We start from the raw sequence: 26,153 nt of genomic DNA, 5'->3' as shown, positions 1-26,153 counted from the left end.
GGTTTGCTTCTCTACAGAGCACAGAAACCCAAATGTTTGAGTCCGGGCTGCAGAGCTTTCTAACTACACCTTTGTGCCACTTTGAATGAAGTTTAAAAACGTTTAGAACCAGGATTCAACGGGCAGCTGGCGAATCACTCAGCAGGTTCATGCTCTGTCTTAGACGCAGGTGATAAATCGTGAGGGTGACACTGCTCATGCCAGCCCCAGTGACCTGCAGAGAGTGCCAGGGGCGTGTGTGCCACTGGAGGGGGCTGCTGACGACCAAGCCCGGTGGTGGAACTCTTCACTCTGCTAACTCTAAAGCCTAAGGATAGAAGGGTTGTTAACTCTAAAACTGAACATGGAAGGTGCTGTTAAACCTCGAGCCAAAGGATGGCAGGAAGGGACGTTCACCCTGGATCCAAAGAAAGGAAGGGATGTTCCCCTGAATCCGAAGAATGGAAAGAAAGGATGTTAACCCTGGATCTGAACAATGGGGGGGATGTTAGCCCTGGATCCAGGGGAAGGAAGGGATGCTCCCCTGGATCCAAAGGAGGGAAGGAAGGGAGGGATGCTCCCCTGCATCCAAAGGAAAGGAAGGGAGGGATGCTCCCCTGGATCCAAAGGAAGGGAGGGATGCTCCCCTGGATCCAAAGGAAGGGAGGGATGCTCCCCTGGATCCAAAGGAAGGGAGGGAGGGATGCTCGCTCCGATCCAAAGGAAGGGAGGGATGCTCCCCTGGATCCAAAGGAGGGGAGGGATGCTCCCCTGGATCCGAGCGATGCCCGCGGCAGCCCCGGGCGCGCACCGAGGCCGGGGGCGGGGCCGCTCGGGGGCGGGGCCAGGCCTTGCCCCGCCCCCTCAGCCGGTGCCGCGCGCCGGGCAGCCAATGGGAGCGCGGCCCGTCAGCTGACCCGCGGCGCCTTCCCAGGTGCGCGCCGGCGGCGGCTCAGAGCGGGCGGCACCGCGCACCGGCACCGGCACCGCGCCGCCGCTGCCGCCGTCCTGGGGGCGGGCAGCAGGCACGGAGGGACCGGTCCGTCCCTCCATCCATCACCCACCCACCCACTCACGCACCCATCTATCCATCCATCCCTCCATCCACCCATCGCTCCCCGCATCCCGGCGCGCTGGGACCGCGGCGGCAGCAGCGGATGTGCAGCCCCGGGGGACAAGCGCGGCAGCGCCCGGCCGGCGGTGAGTGCGTCCTGCGGGCTCGGGGGAGCGAGCGGAGGCTGCGGGAGCGCCGCGGGTGCAAGGGCTCCGCTGCGGGCTGCGGGGATGTGCGCCGCGATGCAGCGGCGTGCGGCGCGGCCCGCGGACACGGCAAAGTTTGCGGTGGCGGACGCGCCCCCGGTGCCCCCCGGGGGAGTCCCCGCGGGCTGCGGGGTTTCGGTGGCTCCGCACCGCGCCGGGACCGCCCCGCGGCTGCGGCCGCCTCGCACCTCTGGGGCTGCGGGGGTTCGGCTGCAGCATCGCTCTCCTCCTCCTCCTCCTCTCCCTCGGGTGCTCCGCTGCTCCCCGGGCCGGTGTGCGGTAAATCGGGGGTTCTGGGGGGGAACCGGCGGTGCCGGGAGCCGGCGGTGGGCGCGGGGCCGGCGGTGCGGCAGCGCTGCCCGCGTCCCCCATTTGCATGCGAATGGGAGCGGATCCCGGCAGATGTCCTGCCTCATCCATTCACCCGGAGGAATGCGAGGAGACAAGGAGCCTTCAGTGTGACAATGGCCCTTCAGAAAGCGGCATAAAGGCGCAGTGTGAGCGGGGCCGCGGCTCCGCCGCCCTCCTCCCGCGGCCGCGGCTTTGTGCGCTGCGGGCGGAGCGGCCGCTCGCAGCCGGGGCTGCGGGACCGGCCTCGGGAGATGCTCCGCGGGTCCCCGCTGCAGCGCACCCGCCCTTCGGGGGGTTCTTTGCGAAGTCTGTTACCCGAAAGGTGCGGGGAGAAGCGCGGGGCAGCGGCGGCTCATCACCCCGGGGCCGGGGCTCCCTGGCCCCGGTCCTGCGGACAAAGGGACCGGCCCCGCTGCCGCCCCTTTGTCGCCCCTGTCAAAGAGTCCTTTGAGCGCGGGGCCGGCCCCCGTTCCCTGCGAGAGGAGGGACAGCAGCGAGGTGCATTGTGCCGGCGGCTCAGCCCTGCCGGGGCAGCACAACAGATGTTCGCCTGCGATTTTCGCTCTTCCCCCAAGTTATTCTCTCCCCCGGTGCTGGCTCGGGGCGCATCTCCCACCATTTCAGGCGACGGAAAGGAAAGTAGCAGAATTAAACTCAAAGTAGGCGATAATGTTGTCCAAAGGTGAGAGATCACACACAGTGTGCTTCTGTTCTTGTCCTGGAGCTGTGCGAGAGCTCCCAAGTAACGAGTCCCTTCCATCAAAACTAGTTTGGAAACCTTTAAGTCTTTTCCTTATGGACTTAAAGGGTCCCTATAAAAGGAGCCCAATATTTCTGAAGATCATAAACCTGTTCTGGACAACAGCTCAGATGTACCCACAGGGAGGTCACAGAGCTTTGAATGACCGAGGGCACACCCAGCATCCGTCCCACTGTTGTCCAAAGGATCCGACCAAACTGAGTCCCAAGGTCTTGCAAGTCGGAATTTAAATTAAAAGCGGACACGCTGAGAGGGACAAAGCAGTGCACAAAGCTTCCCAGATGGGAATAGTGAGTAGAGCCAGGATGTTCTGCTCTCATCCCCAGGTCAGGGCACAGCCCCTGGTGTCCCTGTCCCCCTGCTCTGCAGCCTCTGTTGTGCCACTGCTCCGGGACAAGAGCTCCAGTGTGACTTTTACCTCTGCAGTTAGAAGTTACCTGCACAACATTTTAGATAGCCCACATAAAATTATCTCTCCCAATAGGCATTTTGGGCATTATTAGAGCAGTTACTGTGATGACCATAAAGCCTTTTCCATTTACCTAGAACAGACACGATAACACTAGTGATCATTGAAGGAAATAGGATTTTGCATTAATTACAGAAGGATAACAACTTTTCACGTGAACTGTGAAGGACCATTTTTACTGCCATAAATAATGCTGAGCCCGTCCAAATTCAGGCTGAAAAAAAGCAACTTCTGTTCAATCTGACCTCACAGGGAACAGCCCTGGCACAGGGTGCCCAGAGCAGCTGTGGCTGCCCCTGGATCCCTGGCAGTGCCCAAGGCCAGGCTGGACAGGGCTTGGAACACCCTGGGACAGTGGGAGATGTCCCTGCCATGGCAGGGGTGCCACTGGATCATCTTGAAGGTCCCTCCCAACCCAAACCAGGCTGTGATTCCATGATTCTCCATGTGTATGTGGTTCCAGCTCATGGAGCAAATGGCATCATTTCAGCGGGCAGTGGTTAAGCTCTCATCACCATCACCATCATCCATTCCTAATCCCCCCGGTGCCCGGAGCCCAGCTCGCTGCCGCGGGCGGAGCAAGGGATGCTGCAGCCTTTGTTTCACACCGATACAGTAGCGTGGCACTGCAGAAGGCAGGGAAAACTTTTCCTAATCGGCGTGCTGGATTCCTGCTGCAGCCGGCTGCTGCCTGGCTGCTGCTGCCAGCGAGGGCGGCACGTCCCTGCTCCGAGGCTTTTTTTGTAGGGACACTTAAAACACCTTGGATGAATCATAACAGCGGTCAAGTACTGCTGCTACTGCAGCCTGCATAGCTTGATATTCACTGGAAAAGGGATTTATTTGCATGTTTGGGTCTGCAGGTTTCTTTTTGTTGTTGTTAGGGATGATAGAGACTCGTCCACATTTAAAATATTTTTTTAGTTTCTCTTGCGAATCTTTTGAAGGTCTTATTTCTGTTAATCATAACGATGAGTAAAAATGGGGACTTTGTTCACAAAGCTCTGAGCCACATTTTTTCTGTCTCTTTTCGAGCTGCTCCTCCCCCAGGTGAGTGACTTGCATGGTCCCAGGTCTGGCTTTGTGTCAGGCTCAGACCAGGATCAGGCTTCAGGAAAAAAATCCCCAAACAAACAAAACCCAAGGAGGAGAGTTAAGTGATGTTTATACAACAGCTCTGGTTGAACAATATTTATTTTAGTTTATTTTCCAACCAGCAAAGTAGCAAGATGCTGCAAATATTTACAGAGCAGCCAAAATTTTCCAAAATAAAAATCCCTGTCTTTCTGTGCACTTTGTCACCACGGAGGTGCCTGTTCTTTGAAGCCCTGATTAATATAGATGAGTTGTAATTTTCTGACCAAGCCATCCTAGTTCACATATATTATTCCATTGGCAGACATGTGGTCCCCACAGCTGTCCCCTCATTTGTGTATGAAATGGAAACACTGGTGGCATTTGTAGGTTACCATAGCTACACGAACAATACACGTGTGAGGCTTCATCCTGCCAAGCTCCAGATTTTTTCCTGGCAGACATTTTGTAGACACAGAACTGAAGAAAATCTATGTAAAGTTTTTGGAAGCACATAAATGCAGCCCTCCTCCTCTGTGTTTGCATAAGGCTCATGGACAGCCAGCCTGCATTTCAGCCCCTCCACGGCTGATTCCTGCAGCCCCTTCCAGCTGGAGCTGCCAGCCTGGAGACCCGTGATGCTCCCAGGAGCCCAGAATTCCAGGTTGTGCTCCAGAGCAGTTAAATCATTAAGAGAGTCAGGCCTTAAACACATCTTTCCCAAAAATCATTTGTGAGTCCTACACAAAAGGGACTGTGGAGCTGGGATGGTTTTTCTGCTGACTCTGTTAGGAGTGTTGGCAGTGCCTGGAGGGCTCCTGGGAGAGGGGAGAGGTGGGAACCAGCCAGAGCCCCATGCCAGAACAGAAATCCAAGGAAACCCACTACAGATATTCCCATTGTCTGTTTTGTCTCTGCAATTAACATGGGAAAGATGAGCAAGAGCATAGAAAATCAAAGAGCTGGCTTAGGAACTCGTTTTGTTGGTTTGTAATTAATTATTAAATAATGGTGTTTCTCTAAGATTTGGAGGGCCTAAGTTCTGCACAGGGACCTCACAGGATCACTTTGATAAGAAACAGTCACTGCAGATGTGCTTGAGGTACTCAGACTTCACCAGTCTCATTCTTTTCCTGCAGCTGACTAATTAAGTTCTTCACTAATGGTCTCTGGAAGGTCAGAGCTGAACACACCTCCATGGAGGGCTGAGAGCTCTCCAGCTAAACGTTCTTCTGAACCCTGCTCTCTTATTCTTTGCTGCTTCAAACCCTGCAACTTTATTCAAATTTTGTTTTGCTCTTTAGATGTCGTCTTTCCCTTTTCTGCATAGGGCACTGAAGAAAAATACTGGATTGGCCTATTTTGGATTGGCCTAATTCTCCCCCTGGTAAAGGCAGGACAAGTCTGTGGTATCAGTGAGACAGGAATTAGTCTCTGCTCTTAACTTCTCCTGTAAAATATTTTTATAACTTCACCTATGTCGTAAGACCTTAATTTGGTGTTACAAGGCAGTGTTTCCTTGACATTCCATCTGGCTGAATTATTAAAGGAACAGGACCTGGTTTTTACCTGGAGCACAGTTTCTAAAGATGGAGTGTTTGCACTGGAGTGTTGCCTTTTTCTTCCCTTTTTAACTAACAGAACAACAAGGCAAAGCAAGTTTAAGTAACAGGCCTGAAATATTGAACAGGCTGCTGTGGTGAGAATGCACTGAAGTTATAAAAGTGCCAGAAGAAACAGCTCTTTCCCTTATTTTATTGGGTACAGCAGCCTTACTACATAATTTTCTCTCCTGAGGTGCTGCCCTTTACTCCCCAGTGGTCACACAGGGCAGTATTTCCCTGAACAATTCCCAAGCCAAAGCAGCTGAACACAGAGGCAAACCTTACTTGGGGTTTTTAGTTAGAAACTTCAGAGGTTGTCAGTCAGCATCTCATTTCCAGGTATTTAATTTAACTAACTCTGGTGATTCCAGCAATTTGGGCATCTGTCAGCTTGCATTAGAGCAGGGGAACCAAGGGCTTTTGGAAGCCAAGCCCCCCTGAAGGGACCTGGCAGGGTTTGCCTGGCTGGTGGCTCTGGGGAGGTGCAGCCCCCACCCTGCTCCTGTGGGAGAGCTGTTCTGGCCCTGGCAGGGAGCAGAGCCCCAGGATGTTGGGGTGGGGGTCTCTTCTCACTCCAGAGGCACCCACAGCCCGTTCCCCACCGTGTGCTGGGAGCCAGAGCTGTCCCAGAGCAGCCCAGCTCGAGGGGATCCCAAAGGACTCCTGGGTCTGGGGGGGCACATCCACCCCTGGGATCAGCTGGGAAGGGGCACATCCACATCCACCCCTGGGGTCAGCTGGGAAGGGGCAAATCCCACCCCTGGGGTCAGATGGGAAGGGCACATCCACATTCACCCCTGGGTCAGCTGGGAGCCCCTGGGAGTGGCACATCCACCCCTGGGGTCAGCTGGGAGCCCCTGGGAGTGGCACATCCACCCCTGGGGTCAGCTGGGAGCCACTGGGAAGGGCACATCCACCCCTGGGGTCAGCTGGGAGCCCCTGGGAGTGGCACATCCACCCCTGGGGTCAGCTGGGAAGGGCACATCCACATCCACATTCACCCCTGGGGTCAGCTGGGAAGGGCACATCCACATCCACATTCACCCCTGGGGTCAGCTGGGAAGGGCACATCCACCCCTGGGGTCAGCTGGGAGCCCCTGGGAGTGGCACATCCACCCCTGGGGTCAGCTGGGAGCCCCTGGGAGTGGCACATCCACCCCTGGGGTCAGCTGGGAGGCACTGGCGTCACCCCAAAGGGGTTGGTTGGTGACAAGCAGGAGGTGCCAAAGGCAGGTGTGGGATGGAAGAGCAGCACAGGTGAGCCTGGGATAGGGAAGGTGCAGGGATGGGTCTGGCCCTGGATTGGGATGGATTTGGGATCACCTGCCAGAAGCACACACATTTCAGCACCACACACCTTGCAAGGTGGGGCTGAGAGCCAAACCAGGTTCCTCCATGCTCAACAAACACTTTTCAAGTGAAAGAAGCTCCACCTGTGCAGATAACCCAGAGCTCCAGCCCTGCCTCTGCCACTGGAGAGTTTCCCCTGAGGTCACTGCTCCTTTTATCCACAGTTTTACCCTGTTCTAAAGGGAGCACTCATGTCTGGAGAAGCCATGTGGCTGGTTAAGTTCATGGGAGATGTTCCCTGGCTTCCTCCTCCACCCTGGAGCCTGACAGATCACATCCTAAGGAACTTCTACAAAACACCTCAGAGTTATTCAGAGCGAATCCCTGAGCTTGTCCAAAGTTTGGAAGAATAACATTTTACCTTGTTTTAATAAAATATCAATCAAAGCTTGGATTGTCTTTTCATAATTTGAAAATGTTTATCATTTATATAATGAATCCTTCATTTTCTGTTATTTCATGCATCATATCATTTATATGATTAAGCAAGTCCAAAACTATCTAATAAATTCATACCTTGCTAATGTGCTGCATACAATTACTGGGATGCAGATGAGCTACTGATTGGCCTTGTTAAATTTTTAAATTACAAATGATCCATCGTTCTAACAGAAATAGAGTAAATATTGATAGTTCCAGAGAGCCACCAGTGACTTATAAATGCATTGAAAAATAACTTATCTTAGCTATAGGTGAACAAGCAGTTGCAAAAATGAAGTTTTTTAATTGCTGCTTGAAAACAGATCTTTAAAATTGGTTCATTATAGTAAAAGGCACTAAGTAAAACCAGGTCAGTAGTTTTTTTCTAAGTTCACTGACAAATCTATTTTCCTTTCTCTTTCTGCCCCCTTTAAGTACAAGGCTGGTTTATACAAATCAAACATTATCATGCCCAAATGAACCACTGTAATTAGGTAAAGATTTTATCTATAAAGCACCAATAACTTAAAATTCTGAGAGGAAAAAACTTCCTTTCTGCAACAGGCAGAAATTTTAGTACCTCTGTGTTTTGCAAGCACTGATGAAAGAAACAATCCATGGAAAACCTGGGATGTGGCCCTGACCAGCCTGAGGACTAAAGCTCAAGGGACAGTTCATAGCCTGTTCCTAAACACACAGTACACTGAATAAGATGTATTTTCTCTTTTCTTAACCTCATGAACGTCTCAAAGCAAGACTTTTCTGCATGGAGCAAAGCATCAGCGTTCAGGTGATACCTGAGACCAAGAGAAATGGTGGAACCCAGGCTGTGGGGTTCCACACATCTCAGCTGGCTGAGCTCTCCTGCCCTGATCACATGGCAATGGTTTTGGAATCAAACAGAACACATATTTCATGTAGCAGAAGTGCAGAAAGACTCATGGAAAGGGGGAGGGTCGTGGGATACAGCAGTGGAACTGGAGAGAGAGAAAAAAGCCTTTTTCTCAGGTCACAGTAAAGCCTTGGTTCAGAGCAGTTCCAAACCCAAATCTGTGGCCACTTAATGGAATTAGTTGTGTCCCTTCCCAGCTTGGTTGAGTTCCAGATCTTTGTCTTGGTGCTAACAGCCTTTCTATTACATCTCAGCACCTCCCATGCTAAATCCATTTATTTTGTTAGTGGTATGCTCACAATCTTGCCTATCAGATCTTCCCCTATCAGCCAACTCAATAGATGGGTCTATTAGCATTTAAATATATATATAGCTCAGAAACAGAGAATTGGATTTTGTAAGCATAAAACTCAGGAAAAAAATCAATAAAAGTCTGTTTTGTTCTAAGGGCTGAAGTCTGTGTCAGCACCCTACATGTACAAACTGTGTAGATACAGATCTAGGCTAATAGTAAAATACAGTTTAATACTTAATCACTAATAATTGAAATGCTAACACATATTACAGCCACAGGAAACAGAATTATCAAAACAGAGTGTACCAAGGACCAAAAAAGAACTTTTTTCCTTGATTGAAGAATTGAAGATAAGCAATTGAAGCTCCATGCACATATAATTTTTAATAACAAGCCTTCTGCATTCCCTACAGCCAGCACCATTGTGTTGATTTATAAATACCTCCAGAGCTCCTGACTCATTCTGGTTGGGATTTATCAGGCTCTGTTTGCAGCACAGGTTTTTTTGGCACCCTCTGTGGTAGTAACAACCACGTACACGCCGGGGTCTTTCCCAACTGTGGGGGATCCTGAGTGACTCACAAAACTGGAGTTTGATCTAGAACTGTGTAGGAAGCAAAATAATCACACTGCCAGGAGCCAGTCAGCAAAAAGGGAGGAAAAGGATTTTCTGTTACTTCAGGAAAATCCTCTGGAGTTCTGGCAGCCCTGTTTCTCCTGGCTAAAAATATTCTTTGTGGGCTCCTTCTTTTGTTATTATTAACACTTTTCTTCCACTGACCAAGCTCCTTGGCTCTCAGAGTGGTCAAAACACAAAAAGGGAATTCTACTCCAAAATCCAGCCCAATCTCTGCATGCCCTTTGTCCTCTTTCTTTTTTTTTTTTAATTTTTGTTTGAGTTGTGCTGATTTTGATAGATAGTAAGAGGCAGAGATTTTTTGAGCTGCTCCATATGAAATCCTTGACAGGGGAGGTGCCCCCGTGGGTTATAAGATGCTCAGATCCTTCCAGGATCTGGAAGGTTTGGGTTCTGAGATCCCAAATATGCCATGACTCAGTCCATTTCTACTCTTTAAATATGGTAAGAAGCCAAAGCAGAATTTCTCCAGCTTTGGTCCTCTTTCATTCATCAGCCAGAAGATACACAACATGCAAAAAGTAGTTGGAAGAGGTCTTCCCAAACTAGTTATGCTCTGGAAATTCTAGATACTGTACTGAAACCAACTAGGTTTCAATTCTGCCTTGCATTTGAAGTGGAGAGAGGGCTGGGGAAGGGTTGGGGTGTGTGAGGGGGAGAGGAAAGCACAGCCCAGGGGTTTGCCCTCCATCACCTGCAGGCAGGCAGAAGGGAAGAGCTGCAAGGAAGGCCTCAAGGACCTGGATCTTCACCTGGCAGTGGAATGGGCTGACTCTCAGAAACGCTGATCTAACCCAGCAACTTTGTCTGGGGATGATGTGGAACCAGAACAGTGGTCACAGGTGGGATTCTTCTGCATCAAACAGAATAAAAGCTTTGCCTTCACATTGAGGCCTTTCAGCAGGACATGAAAACAAGTCCTGGACAACAGAACAGCCTATATTGTCCCAAACTTATTAATCAAGAGTAAGAAAGCTGATAATAGTTTGTGTTCCTAGCATAAGATTATTCCTGCTGCACAAACACATCTCACCTTTCAGGTTTCAAGGCCATGAAGTGGTTTATGAGGTTTTTTCCTTTCCTAAAGCAAACAGCCTCTATAATTTGACATCCCACTGTTTGGCAAGCCCCTGTTATTCCTGATGTTTCTAATATGACTGCTTAATAGTAATCTGGGAGAGATTTCCCATCAGTTGCCAGAAGCTGGGTTGCAATTCTCTGGTGGATTTGATGGGCCATCAATACCCAGTGGCTGCTCCCTGCAGGGGATCCAGCCCCTTGCACTCCAGAGCAGTCTATGAATGAAAACCATTTTTCCCTCTCCTGCAAATTTACTTCAATATTTTAATGAAAAATACAGTATCAGATGGGAGTCTTAAGAATAAGCTCCAATAAATTACAAATTTCCAAGCTGTAATATGCTGTTTCTGCAGCACAGACGTTATGAATAGGATGCTCCTCACAGTTCTTTGGTGGAGATAAGAGTAGTATTTTTCAAAAGAACACAGATAAAGCATGCTAAGGTTGTCTCGAGATACAGCAATCACCTTTTCACCAGAGCTTTCCCCAAAATTAAACACAGACTTTATTTTGATGGAATGTGTGTACAGATGGGAAGAAAAAGTAGGTATTATTTGCAAGGAAAAAACCTTCAAAACTTTAATATTATAAATCCCTAAAGATGTGTTTTGGGGCTTTATACCATTATTACATGTCATACAGGCCCTTGTTTCTTTATTTCCTTTTAATACCCAGCTCCACGTTCAGATTTTTTCAAGCTCCTTCAACTGTCATCATTTCCAGCTTGATTTTTCTGCATTTTCCACAATTCAGACCTGTAAACAGCTTATTTCCTGATGACATTGGAGACTTTAAAAACCTCACTATAAAAGGCTTATTATCAAGCATTATTCCTCAATATTTTTCTAAATACACAGGATTGCACTTCCTGGGAAAGGAGCCTGCTGCGTGGGTGGGCTGGAAATGTGCTGGTTATTAAACTCCAGCTTCTCTGTCTCTAGGATGTACAAGGTCACTGATGCTCGTGACTGGAGTGACTTTACTAACCTGCTTTTAGGCTGGGTTTAGTGTTGAGCTTACTGCTGGGATTTAGAGGCTGCTCCTATTTCAGTGCCTCTCCCTCCCAAAGCCCAGTCAGAGGTGCAGGCTCAGCTGGGCACAGCACCAATCCTGTTTTATCCAGGAGAACAGGGATGCACAGCTGCAGAGGCCCTGCTGAAGGGCAGGACAGAGCAGGGCAGGGTGGGTTTTATCTCCAGCACACACAAAAACCTTTCCTTACACTTGCCCAGCTGCCCTAACCAGCCCTGTGGGCCCCCTCACCTCCAGTGGTGCTTCCAGCTTCCAGAGCTCCAGCCCAACCTCCAGCTGGAGGTCCCCTCTCCCAAGAGGCTCTTCCACAGTCACAGAATGGGTCAGGCTGGAAGGGACATCTGGTGCCACCTCCCTGCCCCGGCAGGGCCATCCCAGAGCACAGGATTGTGTCCAGATGGGTCTGGAATATCCCCGGGGAGGAGACCCCAGCCCCTCTCTGGACAGGGTGCTCAGGGTGTGGTCACTGCACAGGGAAGTTCTGCCTCATGCTCAGCTGGAACTCCTGGGCGTCAGTTCCTGCCCGTTCCTCTTGTCCCATTGCTGAGGGACACAGCAGAGCCTGGATCTGTACTGCTCCCAGTCTGAATCCCATTTCCCAGTTCCACCTGAGCCCTCCCAGTTCTCCTGGCTGGCACAAGCCCTGCTGCAGGTCCCTGGGTAGGGCTGTCCCACCCGAGCCAGGCTGCAGCAGCCAGGACAGCTTTTCCTGATGGTGGTGGGAATGCAGGAGCTGCACGAGCCATCAGCAGAACAGACAATTTTCCAGCACACAGCTCAGGTACTGAGGCTCAGCCTGGGAAGGAGGGGAGGAACGGGGGAGCAGCGTGTCCTCCTGGCTCTCAGCAACTGCAGAATAAATTGCTTGTCTTAGCCTGAGGTAATTTTTTCATGTATCTGATCCTTCCAACTTTTACCTGGGCACACTCAGTGCGGGTGGCTGCCGACCAAAATCTGGGCTGATGCTACTGCAATATAAAAGAAATTCTGCAAGATTGAGCCACCTAACTGTGGAGAGGGAGGATTTGCTGTGGCAGCATCACTGTTTCAAAATGCACCCAGATATCCATGTGCAAACAAGATTGTTGCTCTTTTCAGCGAATTTTAATAGTGACCATTAATACAGTTGTCAGGGAAGTGACAACACTTTGTTTTCCTATTACCAAGCAAAAATGTGTAATAGCTGTTCTTTTTAGTTGGCAGGGTAAGTGTGAACACTTCTAATGAACAGTTTACTTCATGCTTGTCCCTTCATATATTCCTCTTCCTGCATTAGAGGTTTAAATGTATTTTTTTTTTTCCAATCACCCACCCAACCTCACTCTTTAAGAACCACCAGTAAGGCCGTGGCTGCCAGGGCACACATCTTCCCATCCACCCTTTCCCAGGAAAACTGAAATTAAGGACCTTCTACTCCATAACCAAACACCTGCCCTCAGGATTTCTTAGGCCAAACAAATTCCCAGGATTAACAATTTTTCAGAACTTAGGTGGGAAGGGAAGAGTTAGATGTCCCCATGGCAGTTCCAGGATGGGAGGCAGGAATGATGCTTGTGTTTCTGCCCTCAGGGATCAGGAACAAGCCCATGCCCCAGGCAGCTGCTGTGGGTTTGCTGGTGACAGAAATGTGGCTTTTTTTCTGCACTGGGTACTGAGCAGTGCCACGGAAAATGCATTTAATTAGCTCGGAGTAAAATAATTCCCTCCATATCTCTCACATAAAATTAGCCATTATTTCTGCTGATATCAAGTTACCAGCTGTTACAACTGCTGTTGTGGGTTGGAGCAGCAGAAAATATGAATCTAACAAATGAGAGGGAAGGCAGGGAATGCTAAAAGCTTTCCTTCACACCCTCAGTGTCTGCCACACCAAACACTGCAGAGGTGTCTGGGATCAGTGCTGCCAAGGCTGGAAAGCTGAGCATCCTGGGGCAAAGGGATGGCTTTTGGTGGCTGCTCTGCTGCCTCTGCAGCTTTGGTCAAGGCTGTGCATGGGTTTTACACACCACAGGCAGCTCAAACCAAAGGCCATGGCTTGGGTTGTTCCTCCTGCTGCCACTCACGCCAGCACAGCTCTGAGATGGGCTGGGGCACCTGGGGCTGCTCAGAATTCACTCTTGGATTGCCCTGCAACTTAATTTCCACCTTCATCCAAGCTGCCCTGGGCTGGGAGAGACTGAGGAAAGCAATGTGTGTGCGTTGTTTCTAAATTTGCAGTCAAAGAAAATTAAATCCATTTGCAGTAGAAAATAGCTACAGAAGAGAATGAGCCACTAGGAACTTGTAAAATCATATATTTACAGTGATCATAAACCCAGAACTCTGGTCAATAAACCCACAAATGCCTTCTTAGCAAGGATGAACAATAACTGTAACGTGCTAGTAAGAGGATATAAATATTCAACAAAGAAAGATCGAATTTGATGTTTTTTGCAACATCTAGACACGCTCCTACATATTTTAAAAGAACCTTTGAAGTGTTTTTCAGGCAGTTTGGTTTTTAAAGCATTACATGATTCATGCAGCTACATCAGGGCTAGAGCAGTAGTAAAACATCATCAGGGCCCTCAGCTTTGTAAGGCTCCAACTCCCTTCTCTTCATCCACTGAGAAGCTGCAGGAGAAATTCCACAGGCAGGAATTTTGGGAGCAATGCTCCCTCTTTGCTGCAGAGCTGGAGCAGGGACATGTCCCAGTGTGAGGGGACAGCCCACGGGCACAGCAGCTCAGGGCACCTTGCCTGGGGGAAAGCACCGCCTGCATTATTCACTGCAAAACGCTGCCATTTGAAAATCTGCAATTAAATCAATTAAACTTCAGATGCCATCAATTTTCCTAGAACTGGCTGGCTTGGGTCAGCTACAAATGTGTTGCTGTGGAGGGAAGCATCCATCAGAGCCAGCACAGCTCAGCTCCCCCAGCCTCCTCAGCACTCCACGCTAGCACATTCCCTACTGCCACAGTGCCATTAGGATTTCGTTTTTAATACAATCTTAGTCAATTCTTCCATCAGTGGGAAGTTATTTGGGAAGGAATGTTGGTCCTACAGTTGGTTTTCCCCCCTCCAGCAGAGTCTGCTCAGCTCTCATTCAAGTCTCAGCTACCAGACAGAAAATCTGACTCAACAGGGTCAAATGTGTTCTGGGTCCCACTCCTCTTCCCCTTCCTCCAAAGCACAACCACAGAAGGACAATATAAAAATAAATAATGAAATTGCTGTTGGGTGTGTTCTACCTACAGCATTGCATCATAATCTAAAATAAAACACAGTAATTTCATTATTTAATATGATCAGATTTAGAAGTAAGCATTGTACAAATGGGATTCCTGTCATCACTATCCAGAGGAGTATTTTAAACCTATTTTAGATGCTGTATTTAGTTTTATTATTTTATGTAGTACCATCTTTTGTGGGCTGTGACCTGGTTGGAGCTTTGCTACATTCTAATTGAAGAAGATGTGATTTCATCACTGAGTTCTCTCAGATATCACAGAGTGGTTTGGGTTGGGAGGGACCTTGAAGCCCATCCGGTGCCACCCCTGCCACTTTCCAATGTTTCAGGTTTCTCCAAGCCCCATCCAACCTGGCCTTGGACACTTCCAGGGATGGGGAATCCACACAGCACAACCTGATTATTTTAGTTACAGAAAAACCCAAACCTTTTGTTTGAGAAGTCTCAACTGCACTCAGCAGAGTGATTTTCAGATGAAGGGAGAAGGAGAAAGATTTTACTCTGAGATTTTTCTGGAATATGTGTTCAAAGCTTCACAGTACACCAGATGTTGTGAGGTGCCTGGACACAGCTGGGTTAATTTAAAGGCACTCTTGCATGAACCACTTCAGGCTAAGCAGACACAAATGTGGGGCTTACACAGCAATTTGGAATTGTGAACAGTTCATACGATCACAATGCAGTACAAACAGCTGAAATAAGGGCAGTACATTCATTTAATCAAATTTACTGTTATTGTTTGGTGCTGAGCTGGATTAAATCTAAGCTGTTATCTGGAACTGATTTGATTAACTCGGATAAATTTTGGCAAAGTTCATAAGCATTTAGCTTCAAACTTCTAAACCAGCAGCTTTCTGAGCCTTAATCCAAGCCTTGGGGACAGGGGCTGGGTGTTGATGCTCTCTGAGACCCTGCTGTGCTCACCAGCACATCCTCCAACCTCAGCATTCCCAAGCCATTCAAACTCCTGCAGGGTGAATCTGAAAGGTATCCATCCCAAAGTTTTATTTTAGATAATTCACTCAGAGAGATTTCTCATGTAAACCCCAAGAAGGAGAGAGTTCCAAACCCTACATAATTTACCTACACCAGTTTGGGATTTTTATGAGATTATTGTAAAAATAATGATTGTTTTTAGATGTTTTCTTTCAAAGCTTGAAGAAACTAAATAATAGATGAACTGTATATGAGCTGAGCATAACATATCCCCTAATCTACTTTCAGGACCATCTTCAGGCGCTGATTTACAGAAGATTCTAAAACACTGAGGAGCAGCTGAGAGTCTTCAGAACATTTCTTAACTTCACTAAACCCAGAAAATCATCTTTCACCTTTCTGGATGTCCAAGCCTTTCACCTTAAACGTCAAGCTTTACATTTTCTGCCTGATAGGGGATCACCCTCTTCCTCCGTGGGGATTTTAGGGGGTTGGGGAGCTGAACCCCCTCTCTGGCCAGCATGGCAAAGGTTAGAGTTGTTTTAACTGTGTGCCAGTTGGTGCTAGAATTGTTAATGAATTCATTAACTGAGTCTTCCATACAGAGCAGTGAATGTCCACAGCTTTGTGTCTGTGAAATCAGGCCCTGGTTTACACCACAGTCAACCTACAGGGAAGCCACCACAGTTGACTGCAACGACCTCCGGTTAACAAAAATCCCCAGCAACCTCTCCAGTGACACTCAAGTCCTTCTGTTACAAAGCAACAACATTGCAAAAACCACAGACGAACTCCAACAGCTCTTTAATTTAACAGAACTGGATTTTTCACAAAATAACTTCACAAGTATCAGAGACGTGGGGCTCTCCAACCTCACTCAGCTCACGACTTTGCACCTGGAGGAGAACCAGATCACAGAGATGACTGACTACTGCCTGCAAGACCTCTGCAATCTGCAGGAGCTCTACATAAATCACAACCAGATCAGCAGCATTTCTGCAAACGCATTCTCTGGCCTGAAAAATCTTCTGAGATTACACCTCAACTCCAACAAATTAAAGGTTATTGACAGCCGTTGGTTTGATTCTACTCCCAACTTAGAGATTCTCATGATTGGAGAAAACCCAGTGATTGGAATACTTGATATGAATTTCAAACCACTCTCAAACTTAAGGAGTCTAGTTTTGGCAGGTATGTACCTCACAGACATTCCTGGCAATGCGTTGGTAGGCTTGGATAGTCTTGAAAGTCTTTCTTTTTATGACAACAAATTGGTAAAAGTTCCTCAGCTTGCACTTGAGAAAGTTCCCAATTTAAAATTCCTGGATCTCAACAAAAATCCAATTCATAAAATTCAAGAAGGGGATTTTAAAAACATGCTCAGACTGAAAGAGCTTGGGATCAACAACATGGGAGAGCTCGTGTCTGTCGATAGGTACGCGCTGGACAACCTGCCTGAACTCACAAAGCTGGAAGCCACCAACAACCCAAAGCTGTCTTACATCCATCGCCTGGCGTTCCGCAACGTCCCCGCCCTGGAGAGCCTGATGCTCAACAACAATGCCTTGAATGCAGTCTACCAAAAGACCGTGGAATCCCTCCCAAACCTGCGGGAGATCAGCATCCACAGCAACCCGCTCAGGTGCGACTGCGTCATCCACTGGATCAACTCCAACAAAACCAACATCCGCTTCATGGAGCCTCTCTCCATGTTCTGTGCTATGCCTCCAGAATACCGGGGACAGCAGGTGAAGGAAGTGCTGATACAGGATTCAAATGAGCAATGTCTTCCAATGATCTCTCACGAGACCTTTCCCAATCACCTGAACCTGGACATCGGCATGACAGTGCTGTTAGATTGCCGGGCCATGGCAGAACCTGAGCCAGAAATCTACTGGGTCACCCCTCTGGGCAATAAAGTCACCGTGGAAAGCCTCTCTGACAAATACAAGCTGAGCAGTGAGGGCACCTTGGAAATCTCCAATATCCAGGTTGAGGACTCTGGGAGATACACCTGTGTCGCTCAAAACATAGAGGGGGCCGACACGAGGGTCGCTACCATCCGGGTGAACGGAACGCTCCTGGATGGCACCCAGGTTCTGAAGATCTACGTTAAGCAAGCCGAATCCCATTCCATCCTGGTTTCATGGAAAGTCAATTCCAACATCATGACATCCAATTTAAAATGGTCATCGGCCACAATGAAGATTGACAACCCTCACATCACCTACACCGCCCGGGTCCCGGTGGATGTCCACGAATACAACCTCACACATTTACAACCCTCTACAGATTATGAAGTGTGTCTGACAGTGTCCAACATCCATCAGCAAACACAGAGATCCTGTGTCAACGTCACAACCAAAAACGCGGCTTTTGCACTGGATATTTCTGACCAGGAAACCAGCACGGCCCTGGCAGCAGTGATGGGATCCATGTTTGCTGTCATCAGCCTCGCCTCCGTCTCTGTTTATATTGCAAAAAGGTTTAAGAGAAAAAACTACCACCACTCATTGAAAAAATATATGCAAAAGACCTCTTCAATCCCCCTGAACGAGCTCTACCCTCCACTTATTAATCTCTGGGAAGGTGACAGTGAAAAAGACAAGGATGGCTCTGCAGAGACCAAGCCGACCCAAGTCGACACATCCAGAAGCTATTACATGTGGTAACTCAGAGGATATTTTGCTTCTGGTAGTAAGGAGCACAAAGACTTTTTTGCTTTATTCTGCAAAAACGACGAGTTGAAGACTTTTGTATTTTTGACTTTGCTAGCCCGTGGCAGAGCGGTGAGGACAGGTGGATATTTCAGGATTTTTTAGTATAGCGTATCGCAATGGGTTGACACAAATGGCAGCTTCACCTAGCTTCCACTCCTCTGTTTATTTTATTCTTTTTTCCTTTTTTTTTTAATTTTTTTTTTTTTTTTTTTTAGTTATCGTGCTAAACTTAACACTGTCCTAACTCCAGTGCTGAATAAAAAGGAGGGGCTGGGTGAGCCCGCGTTCCCCGAAGCCATCGCGGGGCAGGATCGCACCGAGCCAACCCTCAGTTTTGGACCTGCAGTGATCTAGGTTTGTGACCCTGGTCTGAGGACTCTACCCTGAGAAAAGGAGACCCTGAATGGTGTTAGTTGACTGTACTGTAATGTTGTATCAACTGATTTGAATGTTTTTGACTTTCAGCAATGAGTTTTCTTTTTTATTATTTTTTTTGTAGTAGTTGAAGGCTTAGGTAAAGCTAACAGGCAATAGGAATAAGTACATCCAGTTTTTTAATGTAACAGACTAAATGTTAATTGTTCTTATTCTTTTTATTCTATTTAGTAGACACTTTTGAAGAATTACTAGAGTTTTGTTGTGTTTAAATCACCAACACACGGTGTTTAATGAAGGCAGAGCTATAATAAATTTAGTTTGGTTCTGATGTTTTTAATTTAGACGTCACAATAATGTATTGGGTTTAGATGTCACTAGTTTGACTGGTGACCATGTTTTGACATAAAATATATCCAAAATGTTATATAAAAAATATCATGGGGGTTTTTTCTTGATGAAATGAAGTTCCAGGTTCAGGTTTTTTATGCATTTATGTTAATAGCAGTGTTTTCTCTGCAATAGAGGCAAAATATGGAAAATAATTTATTGAGAAAAATGTCTCAGCATGGCTTTTGGACTGAGAGTCACATGCAGAATCAAAACTGTTTGGCATAGAGTACACAGCAAGAAGAACTCACAGACTGTGTAACAGGACATTTTCCTTTTTGTATACTTTTCTGTTTATATTTTGAGCTAAAATAGAAATGAAGCTGACATTTAGCTGTCATTACCATCAGTTAGGACAAAAAAACCTCAGTGCTACCAAACTGAAATAATCCAGTTGAACCTTGGAAATTACTTGAAAAGAAACTTATTTGGATTAATGTTCCTCCAAAAGCAGAAATTAAGATTAAAACTACCAAGACAGTTACATTTGGTCCAATACTGAACTGTATTTTTTACAGGCTTAAAATGAATCCGTATTCTGAGTATTTTCCTGAATTACTGTGGTAAAAGAGAGCAGCAGTTCTGTGTGCACTGGGTACAATATAAAGGCATCATTTACAGTTGAACCTACGGAAGCGTTGTGCGTTGTCTTTTCTGAATCCCTGGAAGTTCTGCACATGAGTCAAGAGCAGGGTGGGCTCTGGGGAGCACGTGGTCACATCACACTACACCCCTCAGCAACAAGCACAGCATTTTCTACACTTTATCCCCACTTTCAGTGTGCAATTTTTACATATTTTTACATACCAAAAAAGTTCTTGGTAAATAAAAGTTAATTGCTCAAATCATGGATGTGCCTGGGGCTGCCTGAAGTTTTTTAACTCATTGGCTTCTCAAATATATCCAAGTCCCCTTAAAATTTACAGATAACCTCAAGCTTCTTTTTCCTTCTCCAAAAGTGAAAAGTTACCAGCATTGTTTCACTAATCTGCTGCCTTGGTACAAAAACTTATCCATCCATCCCTTGGACAACCTGCCCCCTTGGTCTTGTTCTTCCACATGAGGCTGAGTGAAGGCATTAATTATTAATTATGCATTTCAATCAAGTATTTATGCTGCTACACACAATCTTTTCTATGTTCAGGAGATCTCATACATTTTTCATCATGTGACAATTAGATGTTTGGGTTAGGCAAGTGGCTTTTGATCATGGAGAAGGAACATGGTGAAAGCATTTCTTCATCACCTTCTCCTGGATTTGTTTTTAATGTAAATGGGGCATTCCCTCATGCTGCCTTCTCCAGAAGAGCTTCAGAGCCATAATTATCATCCTGTCTATGTTCTATTCTAACCTTAAAGCTGCAGGCACAATGAATTAAACCAAGATCTCTTCTGCAGCAAAGATTCGCTCTACTTTAGCCAGAGAAAAGGACACTGAGGACAAGGTTGGCCACAGAATGTTGGCTTCCAGCTTGCATGACATCATAAAACCATTTTTGGAAAATAATTAATTGAGCAGGTGTCAGAAGGTGCAAAGCAAGGCCCCTCTTGCATCATCTCCTCTCCCAGGATCACACAGCTCTCCTGAACCTCCCACCAAACTGGTGGAGGAACTCAGCACTTTGGGGCCAAGGTGTTGGTTCCTCAGGGACCATGAGGAACCTGTGCATGGGGCTGCCCTCCAAAACAGCCATCCTGCTCTTCCCCACTCTACCCCACCTCCAATCCTTGACTCCAAACAATCTGGGCTGTGTTTGCCTTCTGAGCAAGGCTGTGTTGTCCCCGCAGTGCTGGTGGACTCAGACCGTGTGCGTGTGGCCTGATCTGCTCTCACCTGGCTGTCTTGGCAGATCTGGGCTGCTGCAGAAGACAGTCACTGGTCAAAGTGAAGGTGACAGGGACACAGGGCCACGGAGGAGGACAGAGCCACATTCCCCAGAGAGCTCAGCAACCTCCAACAGCAGCCAGGAAGAAAAGCAATGTTTAACACGCTCCTTTCCACTGGGGAATAGCAGGCCCTGTGTTCCCTCTCTTTTCTGTCATTTACCATCTTTTTAGAGCAGTGCTGTGAGAGGACTGCAGGGGAAAGTGGCCTGATAACAGGCACACTCTTGTTGGGATGTGCTGATCTGCAGGACAGGGAAGCTGCTGCTGCCAGTCCTGGAGGGAGCTGCAGGTCACCAGAGAGCAGCAAAAAGCACCTTGTTAAGGCAGTGCATTCTGCACACACAGCCACCTGTGCTAAGTATTTTCAGCCTTTTCATCTGACCTTGCAGAATTCTGTAGAGATCCCCTGGATATTTAAAATCTTGCTAATAAAAGAATAAAAAAGTGGGGAAGAGATTAATGACATGTGGCATATAATCGTAGTAAATAACCTTCAACCTTGTGCTAACAATTTCATTGTGCTTGCAGTTTATTGTGAGCAAAGATAAAAATACTCTAATTGCCTTCACAATGTATTTGCATCTGCTCTTCACTGAAGACAAAAAACACCCCAGTTTGCTCAGAATCAGGGACTGAGGTTGGCCACTTGGAAAACAGGAAGGGAAGACCACTGTTAGCTTTCATTTGGCTTTTGGTTCAAAGAGGCTGTGTAAGAGCAGATATTTCATACCCAACTAAACTTCTGCACTGTTACTTCCCCTTGGTTGCCCAATAGTAAAATATTTCAGTCCCCTGAAGAATAAATAATGCACTCAAGTGTGGGATGCAGTATTTTAGCTAAACCCACTTTTCATCTCCTCACCTAAATCATATTTTATTGGATTGAGAGGGTATTTTCACCCACAACCCAAGACTGACCCAGGACATGGGCTTGGGATGAAGAGCACAAACTCACCAATTCTTTCACACAACCTCCAGCCCTGCCCAGGACTACTCCTTTGGTCACTAAAAGGTGGCCATGGAAAGAGCAGTAGTTTGGGCCACTGGCTCCATGAAGGGGAGAAACTGGAATTAGGTCAGGGAATCTGGGATCCAGAGAGAAGGGCATAAACTTGTCCCATTGCCTCTGAAATTTGGGACAGCAGCAATAAAGAAGAATTTGAGTTCAAATCAGGCAACTCCTTTTGCTTTGTGCTGGCAACCTTGAAAATAAGGCTGAGGACAAAGCACTGCAATGGAATTCCTGAAATTACTGGCATAAACAAGTGGGGGCCATTCTGGCCAGCCTCTACCACAGCTGTGCCCTGCATGGGAACAGGATGAGTCCTTGGGCACCCCTCTGTCCATCTCCCCATCCTGCAAAGCATCACAGTGGATGTGCCCAATGGGAAAAGCACAGGAATGTGGGACTGGGGTGGGAGAACCATCTCAGAACACCCCAGTGCACCAGGAGTGGCTGTTGGCAAAATCTCTGCCAGTTTTCACAGGAAACAGCTGAACCCCAGTGCTGCATTCCACGTGCCATAATCCATATAAACTGCAGACCAAAGCATATTCTGCTGATCAAAATGCACAGAGGAGGAGGGAGATCACAGGAGGAGCATCTGCAGAGCCTCACCAGAGTTCAGGTTTAGTCTGGGAGCACAGCCCAAGAGCCCTGGCTGTTCCTGCCCTACTCCTCCTCTGCCCAGGAGAAACACAAACACCAGGCTGGCCCGAGCCTGGCTCGGAGAGCAGTGAAAGGAAGGTGCAGATGTTTAAGTGCACCACTAACAGCACTCCCAAGGAGATCTGCAATGGCAGGAGCTATTTAAGGCCGTTTGCAAGTCCCTAAACAGCAACTTAAACAGGTTTTGTGGGAATTGATGCCGTTAGCAGTTACTGAAGTGCTCCCCATCCTCCCCCAGTGGGAAGTTTTGCTGCCACGCATCCCTCGGGACTAATGCCAGAGGAGTGGATTCTGTGCCTTCCTCCTCCTTTCATGTCAAGGCTGATGCTGATAGTGGAGCTACAAACCTTCAAGGTTATCAACCACAATGAACTTTTGCTGAGCTGTTTATCAGAAGGGACTGGGAGAGTTATGCTCCAGCTTTCAGTTCTATTTTAATGGAATCTGGGCACCTCATTTCCTTTTGGCCCAATTTGAAAATCCCATCTTGAAAGAGTTCTCAGTTAGTTTGCTTTCCCCAGCAATTCATTCTCCTCCATGTAATTGTATGAATTGAACTTACACAGGGCCCTGATCCTTATCTTCCCAAAGTCAATAAGGACTGCTCTCCTGCTATAGGTACCAGCTTGTTTCCACAGCCTTCTGGAACTGCCTCTGAGTTTATTTAGGAGACTGCCTTGAGAGACAGAGATCAGGAAAAAGGCAGCAAAAAAATGGACCAAAAGAGACGTCACAAACCGTGTACAATGGCATGTTTTTTCTCTCTAGGCCTTTCCTGTTTGTTTCTCCCATTTTCACATTTTTAACCAAACTTTATTTGCTTTATTTCTCCTGGGATGAACCCCTGCCGAATTCTTGATCTGTCAAAATCTCTGCTGACCTGTGGCTACCAAGCAGAAACAAAAAGCTACCAAGTAAAAACAAAATCCCAACATCACCTACAACCCATTCATGCCTAGAGCCTACTTTTTAAATGTAGTTACAATAAAAATTCATTGTCTGAGTGACGAAGTTCCACACACAGCTCTGCCCTTCCTCCCTCTGCACTTACCCCAGCATAAAGAACAGGACCTGGGTCAATACAGGCAAGGAACCCCTGACACACTGAAAACAGAGCAGCTTCCCAGTCTCTCACTGGATTCTCCCCTCACATTTATCCAGTCAGCAAACAAGAGCCTAATAGCACGAGCTCAAACGATCAGCTTGGATAAAAGATAAAATAGATACTCTGACTATTTTGCCTGCAGCAAATAATTTAAAAGCCATTTAATAATTCAAATCATATGCAAAACAAGATACTGTAGTATTTAATATCAAGTTTTCTTATCTCTATAGGGAAGTCAGCATAGAAACCAGCAGTGCTGGGTGGCAGAAACCACTGGATAAATGGAATTAAAGGGTTAATACAATTTCAGGTCTTTTCATCTGAAGAGCCTAAATATTCTCCAATACTTTTGAGCCGAAGGTTCCTTCTGCTGCATGTTCCTTGGCCTTGTGAAATTCCTAAAGCCCAACCATTTACAATGGATTAATTAATGGTGCTGGATCAGCAGCTTCAGCCCCTCGGTCCTTCTGGAAACCACCTCCACTCCTCCTCTGAAGAGACAGCACCTTCCAGATCTCATCTCAAAGTCAAGAGCTGCTTCACTTTCTTATGCCTTAATGTTCTGAGTGGGGAGAAACAGTTTACACCTAAAATCATTAATCTTAATACCTTCCCAATAGTCTGTGTGATTGTTCTAACCTCTGCCACGAGTGAAAGCAAAGCTGTCAAGGAATGAAAGGGCGAATAAATCCTCCCCAATTCATCCTGCAGATGAAGTCTGGAAAACCTCCAGCCTCTCAATCAGCACATGCATGTCCCTGATTTACTCCAGCTACTCAGAGCTAAACAGATTTCTTATTCCATTTGAGGAGGTGAGTGACTGATGGCTGGGGAAGGAGCAGGGTCAGCAACCATCCCAAGTCCTGCCCATAAGGATTTGTTGGAATGACAGCTCCTCTCCCTTCAGCAGGGACAGACTCCCAAAAAACCTCAGTGGGGATGAAAGACAGGAGTCAAACTGCTGTTTAGGAGCAAAGCTGTGTCTTAGGAAAAAACAAGGACAGTTTCCAGGTTGATAGACCTTGAAAATATTACAGCATTTGAGAGAAGCTGCTGCAGAATGCTGGGGATTCAAGGTGAGGAACGTGAAGCAGCTCCAGTCACGGTGGTTTGTATTTCATGCCCAGAAGTAATAAATCTCCTTTGTAGTTTGGATGTTCCTAAGTCTACCCACTGTTCAGACTTTTATTAATTCTGAATTCACCGTGATGAACTCCTGGTGGAGTGGGCTGCACGCCTGGGTGTGCAGAATCCCAAAGTGTTTGCTAAGAATTAACCCAACAACCACCAAAATATAAATTCCTGGTGATTCCAGTCCTCCTGTGACAGCTTCTACCCTAATATGGCTCCTCGTTAGAACTAGCAACTGTGCAATTAACTCCTTACTCAAACACAATTTGCACTGTGACAAAGGACAATCTTGCTCAAATAAAGATTTCTGTGTTTGACTTGCAAGTTGTACATGTCACAGAAACATGGCTGGGTGACTGATGAGATTCTTGCTGCTTCAATTGTAATTCTACCCAGGAAAATGGTGTCCTTCCATGGAAAACAGCAATAAATCACATATACATATTCCTGTCATGTGAGGCAGGTGGAAAAGTGCTCTCACTACAATAATTCTGGTTTGACTTTGCATATATTTCTTTCTCTCCTCTCTTTTAGTGCCATTTATACTATTACAGAACTCAAGAGAAAAATTGAGCAAGTTTGAATCATGGAAAATCATCAGCTGGAAGGCATCCACAAGGATCATCAATCCAGCCCCTGATCTGCACAGACACCCCAAATCCCACCCTGGGCATCCCTGGGAGGGTTTTCCAAAGGCTCCTGGAGCTCTGGGATGTTCCCATTCCCTGGGGAGCCTGGGCAGTGCCAGCACCCTCTGGGGGAAGAACCTTTCCCTGAGCTCCAATCTAACAAAAAGAATTAAACTCTGTATATGGAGTTGCCATTTAAAAAACAGCTAGCATGTGTAAATACCATCAAGCTTCAGCGCCCCAGGTATAAAATGACTTTTTATGAAAAAAAAAAAAAATCCATTACAATTACACAGAAAAATAGGGAATAAAAATGAGCCAACACTGGAACTGGGACACATGCACAGGATCTCACTTGATGAAAATCCCATCAGTAATTAACAGTTCCTGGGGACAAGGAGCAGTAAACCCCTGGCTGGAGTGAGAAAGCTTCATTACACCACTACAAGACATTTAACTCCACATAAATGAAAAGTATTTACATCATCCTAAATATATAAGTGAAAAAACCCTAGAGATAAATCTGAAAATGTACAAAAATTCCTGCAGGAACCGGTACTGGGTGTGCCACGCTTCCACACCTGGGCTGGCAGAGCTGCACTGCTCTGGAAACAGCCAAAATTGGGATTTATACACAAGAAGTGCCTGCAAGATTTTTCAGCTGCCTGAGGTATGACGCCAGGACTTTGTGACTGTGATGGATCTGTGAGGAAAACCTCCGTGGCAGGTTTGCAATCTGCTGGAATTCTCGGGTTTCTGGAAGCCAGGCAGGAGCCCAGGCTGCTGTCAGGCCCTGGCACTGCCCAATCCCAAAATGCCAGGTGATCCAAGGGCAACGAGCCTGAGCTGTGCTGTGTGGAGCTGCCCTAGTGTCAC

The 26,153-nt window shown here is 47.1% G+C and overlaps 1 protein-coding gene across 1 annotated transcript; it reads left to right on the top strand.

Moving 5' to 3' along the window:
* The first annotated feature begins 15,664 nt into the window (after positions 1-15,664).
* Positions 15,665-18,360, top strand: LRRN1 (leucine rich repeat neuronal 1). Its single transcript, XM_041425823.1, has one exon. The coding sequence runs from the start codon at positions 15,893-15,895 to the stop codon at positions 18,041-18,043; it is 2,151 nt and encodes a 716-aa protein (XP_041281757.1). The 5' UTR covers positions 15,665-15,892; the 3' UTR covers positions 18,044-18,360.
* Positions 18,361-26,153: the final 7,793 nt, after the last annotated feature.

The sequence above is a fragment of the Onychostruthus taczanowskii genome, unplaced genomic scaffold (assembly GCF_017590055.1).
Source record: "Onychostruthus taczanowskii isolate IOZ18803 unplaced genomic scaffold, ASM1759005v1 scaffold9, whole genome shotgun sequence".
Classification (NCBI taxonomy): domain Eukaryota; kingdom Metazoa; phylum Chordata; class Aves; order Passeriformes; family Passeridae; genus Onychostruthus; species Onychostruthus taczanowskii.
The sequence above is the reverse complement of the archived record's forward strand: the minus strand, read 5'-3'. Positions and strand labels throughout refer to the sequence as shown.